At 44.5% G+C, this 12,973-nt stretch overlaps 1 protein-coding gene across 1 annotated transcript; it reads right to left on the bottom strand.

Annotated features, from left to right (window-relative positions):
- Window positions 1-1,579: 1,579 nt before the first annotated feature.
- LOC115740537 (protein DETOXIFICATION 51) lies at window positions 1,580-3,384 on the bottom strand. Its single transcript, XM_030674026.1, has one exon. It carries the CDS (start codon window positions 3,340-3,342, stop codon window positions 1,771-1,773), a length of 1,572 nt encoding a protein of 523 aa, XP_030529886.1. The 5' UTR covers window positions 3,343-3,384; the 3' UTR covers window positions 1,580-1,770.
- Window positions 3,385-12,973: the final 9,589 nt, after the last annotated feature.

The following is a 12,973-nucleotide window of genomic DNA, read 5'->3' on the forward strand; positions in this document are numbered from 1 at the left end:
ATTGTGAAACGGGCCGGCAGTCAATTTATAACTGTAAGGGAAAAGCTTGCTCTTTAAACTAGTTTTTTGTTTCGACCGAAAAAAAAAGAGTAGTTTTTTGTTTCGCCCGAAAAAAAAAAGAGTAGTTTTTTGTTTCGACAAAAAAAAAAAAAAAACCAGGTTTTTATCACTCGACACCGGTGTCGGCTCGGGTTACCAACAAGTCTAGAAATAAAAATCACTCGGAGATGGTTATTGCTGTTCCGACCTAAGCCCGATGTGTGAGGAGGTAGTTGTCATTTTATAAATATAAGAGAAAGTCTTGCCATTTGAATTAGTTTTTTGAGTGAGATAGGCTTAGGACCAATTTACAAGAGCCTCTTTAGAATTACTTAAGTTCTTAGGCGTGACTTTCGGGCATCTTGTACAATGAGTAATGCAAGATTTATTCGAAACGATTTACAAAACTAGTTTGCTGAATGATGTTTCGGTATCGTGAGCATCCCTTTAAACAAGTGAGTCACATTCAATAATGGATAACGGTTCGACACAAGTCAATTTTAATGAGTCTAGCATTTTTACAAGGGCCTTGCTAGTATGATATTGTGATAGTATAACGGTGAAATGCTAGGCATAAGATCAGAAGTGGGTCCTGTCACATTTGGTAAATATCCTTACGCCATTCATCACGCTTACGGTTTGAGATTGTACCGTTACATCGTTATATTGTCGGCCTTTCAAATTCCTTTTTACGACAAACTGGCAACCTTGGAGATTTTCTCCTCTTTTTTCTGCATCGGCTTTGGCTATGAATCCCCTGGCTTCAGGTAATATCAATCACCGGAAAGCAAAAGTTAGAAAGTTGAAAACAGAAATATTTGAGAAGCTTTAGTTGTACGCTGGAGCAATACCTTAAAAAGTTTTATCTTTTTCCAAGATTTCGTTGGACGTCAGATGGAATATTCTGAGTTGGCCATTGCTTCGTTTGGATTTCGAGGAGAGTACGTAACATGTGGAATTCCATAAATACCTCATATTTTTTTTACCTAAAAGAAATTGCAAAAATAAATAAATAAAGTCGCTTTCTATGTGCTACTTGGTATGTTCATGACGTAAGTGATGCTCCCCACGTACTTTTGTTGCGCAATTCAGACAAATGCTGAGGTTGTAAGGATGGGCACTGACCAGGATTTTCAAAATCACAATTTGTCGCAAAAATCCGAATAGAAAAATTAATAAAAGGTCAAGAAAAATGGGGAAACGAGAGTCTTGCGATGTGCATCATCGATAATAAATACTGTTGGAATTATCCTACATCGATTGTGAAAAGGGATGATGATATGTTTTTAAACATGAGGAAAAATCTCTCTTTTAAGCTAGCTTTTTAGATGTGAGAGGTTTAAGACCACCCAACATTGGTATCAGAATAAGAGCTCCCGAGTTCAAATTTTTACAGGCCCAGTTAGCTAGTAGTCCCATAAAGACACAACTGATGTAAAAAAAAATTTCTTTTTTTTTTTGGGTCTAAGCTGATGTCAAATTGATGATGGCAAAAAAAGTGATTTTATTTTTCAGGGTAGAGCAACAAATGCTGACCATGAACCAAAAATTTTCTGCTCTTAGATTACCCACCTCTCCTCTTTAATCCCAAGAAGAAGAAACAATTTCAATACCTCACCAAAAATAAGGATGTTCTAAAATGTAGACAAAAGAAAATACAAAAGAAGAAAAGCTACATTAAACAAAGAAAGGAAAAAGAAGTTACTAACTTTCTTCATCCAACGGTGATCATCACGACGGAGTCACCACGACGCAAATCAACGGCTGCTTTTCGTCGGGTTCGTTGTCGAGACTGCGGCCGAGCCCTGCTTCCCCACACCCGTTACACGTCAACATCTGGGCCCGGTTAGCCTGGAAATCCCAGTCAGTGGTCCCCACCACATACAACATAAGCCCCGCGCAGCAAACCTGGGCCGAGAGGAGCCCCACCCAGAGCCCGCAGAACCCGATTCCGAGCCCGAACCCGAGCCCCACGGCCACCGGCATCCCCACCAGGTAGAAGGCGCCAAGGTTGACGTTCGCGGCTGTGGCGGGCCGCGCGCTCCCTCGCAGCACGCCGCAACCCACCGTCTGCGGGCAGTTCCCGAGCTCGCACAGCCCGAGGATCGGCAGCGCGGCCGACACCAGCCGCAGGATCGCCTCGTCCTGCGTGAACATGCGTCCCCAAGTGTCCCGCATGGCCCACGAGAACGCCGCCGCGCACACGCCCATCCCTGCCGCGAGCGCCCCGGCCACCGCGGCGGAGAGCGACGCCCCGCTCGCCCGGCCCGCGCCGAGCCCATTGCCAACACGGGTCGACACGGCAAAACTGAGCGATGACGGGAATACGTAGAGCAGCGAGGTGGTCTGGATCAGGATCCCCATCGCGGCTACGGCCGACTTCGGGTCCGCCAGCAGCCCGCACAGCACGATCATGATCTCGTACCACCACCATTCCAGGCAGACTGAGACGCAGCTCGGCGCGGCCAGCCGGAGCAGTGGCCGCCACCCGGCAAAGCAGTCCCAGCCAGGGGTCCTCCACGTTGGCTCGTGCAGCCGCGCCGCCCACACGTAAACCACGAGCGCGATGAGGGCGAGTGCGTTCGAGGCGGCCGACCCGGCGGCGACTCCGGCGACTCCTAGGCGGAGGCTGCGGACGAGGAGGAGGTTGACGGGGACGTGAAAGATCGTGCCGAGGAGGGAAGCGAACGTGAGGGGGTGGGTGATGCCCTGAGCGCGGAGGTAAATGCGGATTGGGTGAAGGAAGGAATTGGTGAGGAGGTCGGGGAGAGAGAAGAGGAGATAGGTGTGGGCAATGCGGGTGATGTTGGGATCCTGACGCAAGTAGAGGAGGACCCTCTGCATGTTGAGCCAGAGGAGGGAGATGGGGAGGGAGCAGGCGAGGAGGAAGACGACGGAGCGGTGGAGGGTGACGGCGAGCAGCTTCGGGCGGCGGGCCCCGAAGGCCTGGGAGCAGAGCGGCTCCATGCCGAGGGCGAGGCCGGAGAGCACCGAGTAGCCCGTGATGTTGGCGAAGGCGATGGCGAGCGACCCGGCGGCGAGCTCGGTGTCGCCGAGGCGGCCGAGGAAGAGCATGGACAGGATGGAGCGGGAGTAGAGGATGAGCGCCGTGAGGGCGATGGGGAGGGCGAGCGCGAACAGGGACTTGGCCTCCGCGGCGAAGTCGGAGGTGGTGGCCTCGCTGGGCCCAGGTGACTCTTGTTTTGGGGCGGGGAGGGATAAGAGGAGGTCCATGAAGAGATGGGCCGGCGGCGGTTGCGCAGGTTTCTCCGTCACGGGCACGGGGGTGCTCGGATTGCACATTTCCGGTGGCGCGCGGCGAATCACGACGATGAATTAAGATGAATTCTCGTGGAGAGCAACTCTGTTTCTGCTCTTTCTTTCTTTCTTTCTTTCTTCTGCTCTCGCTGTTATGTAGCGGGGTGCGTGTGTATGGATGTGGGGAGGGGGAGATTGGCTCCTTCCGTAGACGAGGGGAAGTATTAAATAGACGAGCTGGAGGTGAGGTGGGGTCCCCTTTTTTTCTTTTTCCAATAATTCCTTTTCTATTTTCCTTTTTTATTTTTAATTTTAATTTCTTTTTTTGGGGACCCTTTTAGGTCCCTTCACGAGATGTATATATATTGAGATTCTTTTTTTTGAAAAAGAATTTTACCCCATTTTGTCTTTTTTCTTTCTTTCTAATTGGCTGGAGTATGTGCTTGTCATGCGACTTCCTCATGTGGCAACATGTCAGATTCTGAACAAGGTCCAATTTCCCATGACCACAAGTTAAAACTCCAAGTTTATGAAACCCCCCAATTTTATTTTATTTTTTAAACAAAAAGTGGGGCCCTTCTTTTCCTCAATTTATTGTTAAATACATTTTATTCGAAAATAATTCAATTTTCAGAGCACTACGTATTACATGAGAGGAGGGCCATAGCAAATTTTCATTTAAAATTAAATAAAGTTACGGAATGTCTATTTCTCGTTGATAAATGAATTTTTACATGGGTTTGCGTTCGTTCTGCGTTTATTATATCATCGTATTAAACGATCCGGCCGTTTACTTTCTGTCCGCATACGACTTTGGTTGCTGGTTGTGGGCCGGTTCGACGGCTCTATATGAATCAGCAGCTTTTTGATCCCTCCGATCCCGTTTACCGATTCGATGTGGAAGACAAGATGTGCCCGTCACGGCTCGTTAAGGAATAATCGATTCACGAGGGACGGCGGCTGGGGACGTTACAATAGGGACCACAACGAATCCCGAGTATCCGGAGTTTTACGAAAGCGTGTTCGGTGCACGTATCGTGTGTGTGCGTGTTGCCGGTTCCGCGCTTTGTGGCGGCTACCTGGCACCGGGTGTCTCGGCATTCGCCTTTATTCGGTCGCGCGAGAGCGATCGGTGAGCGGGACAGTGCGAGAGTTTTGGCAAAGCCGTCCGGGTTAGGACCGAAGCGTGGCGCTTCCAATTAGGGGCGGAGGCGCACGGGATGTTGATTGATGAATTAGAAGAGGACCCCTGCGCATGATGATCTTTCCATTTACGAGCCGGATGCGATGCGGATCTTCAAAGATCTGGCGTTGACTAAACAAGGGGCCCCGATTAGAGGGTCGTCATCAATAATTTTGACCCGCAATTAGGCTGCTTTGCGGTTAGGAAAGATGTTGGGTTACCAACAGAAACAGGCATTGATTAACTCGCTTGAATTCGATGTAAAGTGTGATTAACGAGGCCTTTAATTTTAAGTGCATCGTGCATCAGTTCCGGGTCAAGCCTAGCGTTTTAACTTAATTACTCGAGGCATTTACGATGTCGTTTTCATTAACGACCGCACCGCTGACGTGGCTGGCGGTCGACGTTTCCCTAGATCTAGTCAGCAACTTGCTTTGCTTTAATTGATGTTTCTGTTTCTCTTCTTCTTTTTTTTTTTTTTGCCCTTTAAATGAGAAGGAATATGTTTCATGACTTTATAAAATAATGATGAGCGCCTCTCTATAGAGTTGAATAAAAATGCGATATCTCGTTCATACAATTCCGCGAGCAATACAAGACATTATTTTCAGGAACGCTTTCTAAGTCATTCATTTTTTCCAAGAAACAAGAGGAGCGTTACGATTTATTTTATCTTCTTCTTTTTTTTTTATGTCGGCTGATATTTTGAAGCGATGCTGTCTTTTTAACATAATTTACAGGTGAATGTCCCTGTTCAATTTAAGGCGAGTTGTACGACTCTATACAATTGGTTTTCGCCCGCTTGTTAATTAGAAATAATTCGAATGTGTCATGACATGTACTCTACATAAAATGTGTATTCTCGTGAAAGTCGCAATCGACATGAAAAGCACCATTAACATGTCATTTTCAAGTAGCTCTCGAGCCCCAAAAAACAAATGCAAATTGGCATGTTATTGAAGTGATATAATAATTCGTGTGGCGATAGGCTTCGCGATGCGATTACATTATCCATCGAAATTAAAAAATTCTGGAATTATCGAGATATTTGTGGAGACATAGAAATATCATGACTTTGAATTATTGTTATTTTTTCCATCGTGGCCCTTATAGTATTTCTCTCTTAGTTTTGCATGGCGAGGTAGTAGTTGTAAACATGGATGTCACATGCAGTCAAAACTTACGTGAGAGAGAGAGAGCCAACTGGTACTGGTAAGAAGCTACAAGGACAAAAAAAACAGAGCAGAGTACGCAGTGGAGAGTCACTGGTTTGGACAAAAAACAGAGCAGAGTATGCGGGGAGAGTCACTGGTTTGGACAAAAACCAGAGCAGAGTACGTGATCGACGGGAATAATCGAGAAAGAGAGAGAGAGGAAGGCAGGGAGGGAGGGAGGGAACACACAAGACGACGGTCAAGTCTCGTTGGTATTTTCGCGAGCAGATGGGAGGAAGGAGACACGCCCCCCACCGTACCCCATTCATTTATCATCATCCCCCCCCTCTCTCTCTCTCTCTCTCACTTTCTCTCTGACCGTCTCTGTCGTGTTGAGTTGTGCACAAATTGACTGTTGTTGTCGTCTTCCTCCCTCCCCCCCGGTCTCTCTCGACCCACTGTTCGCTTTTCTTCCGCAGCGAAAAACAAACAGTATATGACCATGTAGGTGCGTAGGGGATTTTGTTTTCTGGTGTAGAACATCAACCAGAAGAAACAGAGACTTACAGAGAGAGAGAGAGAGAGAGAGAGAGAGAGAGAGCTTGCTTTGTGCGCAGTGAAGACGAATTTAATGACCCACGCCACACAATTCGCGAGAAGCCACCGCCATCGCCATCTAACAGTCAGAGTCTCAGAGACTCTGGTGTGTCCACCCCTGCCACTTTTTAACCATTTCTGGGACAGAGAGCCTGTCCCTATAACGGGAGCGTCTGCGATGTGTGTTCCACCGTTCCGTGGACGCATCGGATTATTCAATGAGGCCCTCCCGGGTCCCTCCGCCTCTTCTCTTCCCCCTTTACTTTTTCCCTTATCTTGTACCGCTCTCAAAATGTTTTGGCAGAGAACCATCTCTCTCTCTCTCTCGGCCCTCAAACAGCTAGCAGATGTGACATGAATTTGAGGGAAGAGAGAGAGGAGGGGAGGACCTGTGGCAATGACGAAGTCATCTGGCTCGTCCTAAACCCTCGGCGGGCGGGGCGGGGGACAGGCCGCGATCAGAACGGAAACTACTTCCCTTAGTGCCGTCCAATCAACCCTTCGGCCCTAAACTGACTCAGTATGGACCTCGCTTAGATTTAAACTATGCATAGTTGTGTACTTCGAACTACGATCGGTCGATATGAAATTGAATATATCGCTACGTACATATTCCGTTTTCAAGTGCAGGGCTCGGTTTATTCACAAAGAGAGAGAGAGAGAGAGAGAGAGAGAGAGAGAGAGAGAGAGAATTAAATGGTAGGCCGTATACATTGTCCAACTGTATTCCTAACAGTCTAAACTTCAATTCCGGAAAGAAAAATGGAACATCCTGCCAAAGAATATATGATTGCAGTAGGTGGAAGACATGTTTGGTCGTAAAGAAGTCCTTTGTAAACATTTACCCTGGAAAAATCCGAGGATGCTGTTTAGCGTTTGTACGTTTTCGCCTTTCCCGGAAATGTTCTCTTACATTTTATTTGTCGCTCTGCACTCCCATCTCTCTTCATTTTGGAGAACATGGAAGGTAGCTATTGGTTACCCTCCAAGTGTTTTCATGGAATTCAAAGAACTATTATAACCTAATTTCATTTTCAAATAACCAGTGAACATTCCCTCCGACCGAATGCATATGATTGATTTTGTTCAATCCTTTTCAAATCTAACACAAGCTTTCAGCGTAACACCTCAGCTCTTCCTTTGCCGCCATTGCACACCGTTGCTACCACCAAATCTCCAGCGACACCTCCCCTCCTCCATCGCCAACCTCTCTCTCTCTCTCTCTCTCTCTCTCTCTCTCCCCACACTCATAATGAGGTCATCAGAGGTACGAAACCAGTCCACAGAGGGAGAGAGAGAAAGGCGGACAGCAAAGAGCGATGGCGGGCATGTGGCTATTTTCCGGCAGCAAAGAAGAGCTCACAGCAAAGGCTGGCGGCAAAGGGAAGAAGGCGAGAGAGAAAGGGCAAGTACTAGGATTGGTAGATTCCGCAAAAGACTTAGGCCACTTTACTACAATTTGAGATAATTAGGCAGGGCTACAGTTAATTTCCTTGAAGAGGGAGAACCCTAATGCAATCCAACATTTTTAAACGTCTCCAGCGATAGCAACGAGCTTTATGCATGACCATGGCGATGGACGGAGAGAACAGAGAAAGCTGAGCTAAGACTGAAGAGCCTCCAGCAAGCCCACTGCAGTTCTGACCTCCTAATGAGTCTGCAATGTATTCCAACGACACCTCGACCCCTCAGATTTTGCTAACCACATTCCCACTAATCGAAACTTTTTCTTTTCTTTACTGTTCTTGGCTGAATCAATCTCGATCTGCAGCTTTTGTCTTAGGCTAGTGGAGCAAATATAATATTGCATGGGTTCCAGGTTTTGGAGGGAAATTCTCCCTGACCCTCTTACCATTTTTGGTAATCCCACTGGGAGAAAACATCAAACAGGTGTTGGGCGATCTTTTGATACCCCTTCCCTCCCTCCCTCCCTCCATTCTCTCTGAGGGAATATCTTCGCTTTCAATGGTACTTGGTGCGTAGGGTCACCTTCTTTTTGGGTTCTTGCGTCGACTTTCTTCTTCGTACTCTTCTTCGATGCGCGCATTTAATAAAACGTTTTTGGCTTGGCCCTTTCGACGCACATGCTGGGACGCCATCGCTGGCCATCCGTGAGTTGGTAATGGCCTGTAATTCTTTGCCTGCGTGGGTCTGTGCTGGCTTCTCTTTCTAGGCTTGAGATCGAACCCATCTCAATAATAACCTTACTATCTGCACAAGTTTAGCCCAGTAAGATGCAAGCGACGTGCATGGATCTTTCCAGATTAGGGTATGTGTTTTCTGTTTCTCGTAATCTCGTCCCATGTTCCCGTTGTCAGAAAGTTTCGCCATTCTTAGGCAAGTGAGCGTGGAGCTTGAAAGCTCTTTTGAACTAAGTTACGTAAAGGGGCCACCTTTTTTCCTCCCTTTTATCGCTCGGTACACTGACCCACGTAGTGTCGATTCAAGTTGAAAATGATCCGAGTTTATTACTGATGCTGGGTCTGTGTAGGCTTGTAGCCAAGTCGAGTTCATGGCACGCTCGTAGTGTCCCAATCGTAAGGCTCTTCTCCATCGAAATAATGCGCGCGCATCTCCATCAGACTTGTCGTTTTCAAAAAAAAATATTAGCTTGAAGGAAGCAAGGAAATAAATCTTTCCTTCAAGTTCTCGCCGCCGGAGTGCAATGCTTCTGGTATACATACGGACTTGGAAAATAAAATTGTCGATTACAATGCTAATAAGGTCGGTGCAAGGAAAACGAAGAGAAGAAATTTGATTATTCTTGTGGATATATCAACACTATGGTCCGAAATGTTCATGCCCTTTTCCTCAACAAGGTTTGGTTCCGAGGTATTTATTACAATTGTGCCTTGGAAGCAATGAAATTTGATGGTCTTATGATGTATTTTTTAGGGTAGCAACCTATGTAGAACCTAAGATGAGTGTACCTTGAGCTTTGGAGATTTGACCTAAGAAAAGAAACGTAAACTAGTTGATCCTCAATAAAGAGATGAACGTATTTGCAAACATACAAGACCAAAAAACAAAAAACTAGGGTTTCCAGGATTCATTTAACCTACAATAGTTGTCGAAGAAAAAATTCATTTCCGACCTAATCCATGTGCACGTCCATCTTCTTCTGTTTCGCCGAATCAATGGGAAGAATTCGGCAACAGATGATGTTGGACTTTGCCTTGTCTCCCTCGAACGAGTAATACACCTGCTTCGTTCACATATTTTCCTTCTGTCCAATTAATTCCAGTGCCTAATTTTAGCTAATAAAACTTTAGTGAAATTTCTATGTCATACAACCAAACTACTAGCGTCGTTCCAAACCTTCAAGGGTCAAATCAGTTTGGCTATATACATTGTTCGGGACTGTGGAATTCGACTAACTTCAAATAGCTAGTCGCCGCCCATCAATGCCTTTTGACCTTTCTTTCCTTTGATCTATCATACTATATGCAAAAAGGAGGAGGAACAGGAATTAATGTTTGAGAAACTTTATGTTCTTTTTTTTTTTTTATAAATCTTTTCCCACAATTGTTGTGCATGGGGTCCATCGTGCATTATTTCCCAAGATAACATTTTCAAATACCGCAGCAAAACCCGGAGAAATGTTATAAATTGGAGATAACATTCTTCGCTTTGTTTTTTTGAAGATGTTTCAGTTTTATATTCACGGAACTTCTTGTCTCTTCCTAGAAACATTCATTAGTGGGCATCGCTTAAGATAATTGCTTTCCACAAGCTGGGAATGTGAGGGACACGTGGCAGCACCCCATCTACGGCAAGGTAGGATTAACAAAGTGTGGTTCATATGTCCCTCCCCACTTTATGAATAAGCTTACTTATGGAGCACCCTTTTCCCCAAAGGGGCCAAAAAAGTCCTCAAGACAAACTGAGAAAGCACACAGGTTTATGAATCCCGCTCTTTGCTTCGTTTTTCTCCGTATACTTTCGGTCACTTTTGCTTCATTAAGGTACAACTGTGTACGGGTGCTTCATTAACTAGGTTAATGTTTCGGAGAATAATAGGAAAATGCCCTCTGTAATCCATTCCCCCCCAAAACCCCATGAGGAGATAATTAAACAGCCTGCGTGCTCGTTAGACTTGCTTTTCTGACCAAGATCGCACGAGACATGCGTTAATCTTGTTGGAATTTCGCTAGGGTTTTCGTTCTTTACGTCTTGCGTGCTTCGGATCTCGTACAGCTAACCTTGATGTTAAAAACTTTTGCAAGTGCCGTGTAATGACCTTGTTATAGCTTGGGATCCGAGTTCACACAGGCTAAGCTCTCAAGCGAAGTGGTTGCTATGGGAGGTTGGGTCTTCACTTTCGTATCACATCACGGCTTCCATTGCCATCTAATGAGGGATCATCTGAGACATATAAAAGTACGTCAAGAAGGATAATAAGAAGGATAATAACGTATAGTTGCAGCAAATAACGAGTCAAACGATACCGGAACTACACGACTCAATAACCAAGACATTTGAGGAAATGAAATTGCTTCGATTGCCGGACAATCCCTGTCTTGTGCAATGATTTTTTTTTATCGTCCCTCGTCAACGTTAGAAATCAATCTTATCGCTGGATGTGTACATCAAGATATCGTGACATAAGTACATATACTATGAAATCATCATCTACGCGATAATTCTAGGTTTTCTAGATCCGAGGTGCAAGCATGTCCACATCTCAATCTTGCCGATGAACAGTATTCTGGACTTTGATCAAGAGATTAATATTCTTGGATGATTCCGACAACTAGAATGTGTGAATTGTCAACAAAGAAAAGGGCGAAAAGGGCTAATCAGTGCCCTAAAAACTGTCCAAGCATAATTCAAAAAGGGGGTTAGAAAAATTCGTAGTAACGTGATCGTGATGTGCGTGGAGGAGGGGCGAATGATGCGAATGCATGGATCATTGGAATTGCAGACGGGCCACCTACTTGCCTCCCACGCACAGCTCACGATCCACCTTCGACACCAATTTGGGCGCAAAAAAAATAACAAAACAAAAACAAAACCAAAATAAAAAAATAAAAGGGCAAAAAGAACATCATAGTCATCTGCAATATTATCAAAGAAGAGGCAGAGTACGATGCCAATGCATTCAATGCAACAGTACAAGTCATGTTAATCCACCAAATCTTGAAAATTTCATCCCTTTTTATTGTAAGTGTCCTTTGTGTGTGGGAATGATTCATCTTGCTCTTGTCCATCATCGTAGACGTTCGTGACCTATGGCTAAAGTGCATCGTCTCCCCTTACCGGAACCATCACAGATAGAAAGGGAAAAACAAAAAAAAAAAATGAAATAATTGTCCAAATAGTTGTAAATCTATCGTACGGTGACCGATTCAGTCCTAAACTTTTCAGTTATGCCAATGTAATCCTAAACCTTTTGATGATATTGCAATTAAGTCATAAACTTTTTAATTATACTGATTTAGTCCTAAATATTTTGTGGATTTGCCATTTGATTACTAAAAATTTTGAAGTTTTGCCAACTTAATCATAAATATTTATTTGGACAATTGGGCGAAAGGACTACACTAACAAATTGTCAAAAGGTTTAAGACTAAAATAAAAAAATCTTTAGAAGGTTTAGGACTAAATTGAGACAATTAAATTATGTAGAATTGAACTAATAAACTGTTAAAAATTTTAGGATTGATTTCACAAAAATGAAAAATTTAGGATTGTATTGGCCAGCAAATAATAGGTTTAGAAATTTTTAGGCGATTTTCCCGAAAAACAACTAATTTATCCATCAAGAACAGGAACTCGAGTATGGTAGGCAGAGACGCACACGCATACCGGATAGCACGTGGGACGCATATAAGCACATGGTCATGTGACATTCTTGTCCGAAATTCCACATCCATAAAAAGGTTAGCTAAAGATAATCTGTCATAAGTCCTTCTAGAGGTGTTTTTGGATTACCGTGTGCTTAATTGCGTCTTCTTGAGAAATTTCTCCTCCTTCACCGCAATGCTTGACCACTAAATCTTCCAATTAGGTCCACGGGGATCTTAACCCTCATCACACGATCGATCGTGGTCTTAAATCTTGGACCGTGACATGTGGAGTCGACATCTCGAGTCTCTACTTTGATTGTGGTTCATGAGATCTTTATGGAAGTCAAATCAAAAGATGCTTTCTTTCCACCAAGTGAACACTTTCTTGGATGTGGATTCCTTAATTGATGCAACAATGAGAGGGATGACCATCCCTTGTTCATGCCCCACCCCCAATTGGATCAATCCTTCTCGCCGCCCCTTTGATTGACCGCGACTAGTCTTGCCCGTCGTATTATTTAGTAAGTCGGTGGTGATAACTGTTCCGTATATTGGATTCAGATTGACATGAAACAACATTTCGCTCGTAAAAGTAGATCTTTTTACCAATTACGTGCGCCATAAAACTTTATCCAAATATCGACGCTACCTAATTCTTATCATTTGACCACGTGCCGGCCCTTATATACGCTAAAGTTTCAGACTTTTTTCCCCTTCAAATGGGTCAAACATAAAGCAGGGAACTCACCATCTCTCCATTACATCCTTTAAGAAAACAAAAGATTATCATGTGTTGACAATAAGGAAGCAAGGATCCCGGTAATGATTTAAAAGCTTGGTGTCCCTCATCAATAACCCACAAAAGAAAGAAAAGAAAAGTAAATAGAATGATGGTATTTTGGATCCGGTTGGATTTGGGGGGTCAGTCTTTAGTTACACCAGCAATGTTGGAA

The sequence above is a fragment of the Rhodamnia argentea genome, chromosome 4 (genome assembly GCF_020921035.1).
Source record: "Rhodamnia argentea isolate NSW1041297 chromosome 4, ASM2092103v1, whole genome shotgun sequence".
Lineage (NCBI taxonomy): Eukaryota > Viridiplantae > Streptophyta > Magnoliopsida > Myrtales > Myrtaceae > Rhodamnia > Rhodamnia argentea.

Bases quoted from the DNA above. Each gene is read 5' to 3' on its own strand.
- LOC115740537 (XM_030674026.1), bottom strand. From the start codon at position 3,342: ATGTGCAATCCGAGCACCCCCGTGCCCGTGACGGAGAAACCTGCGCAA.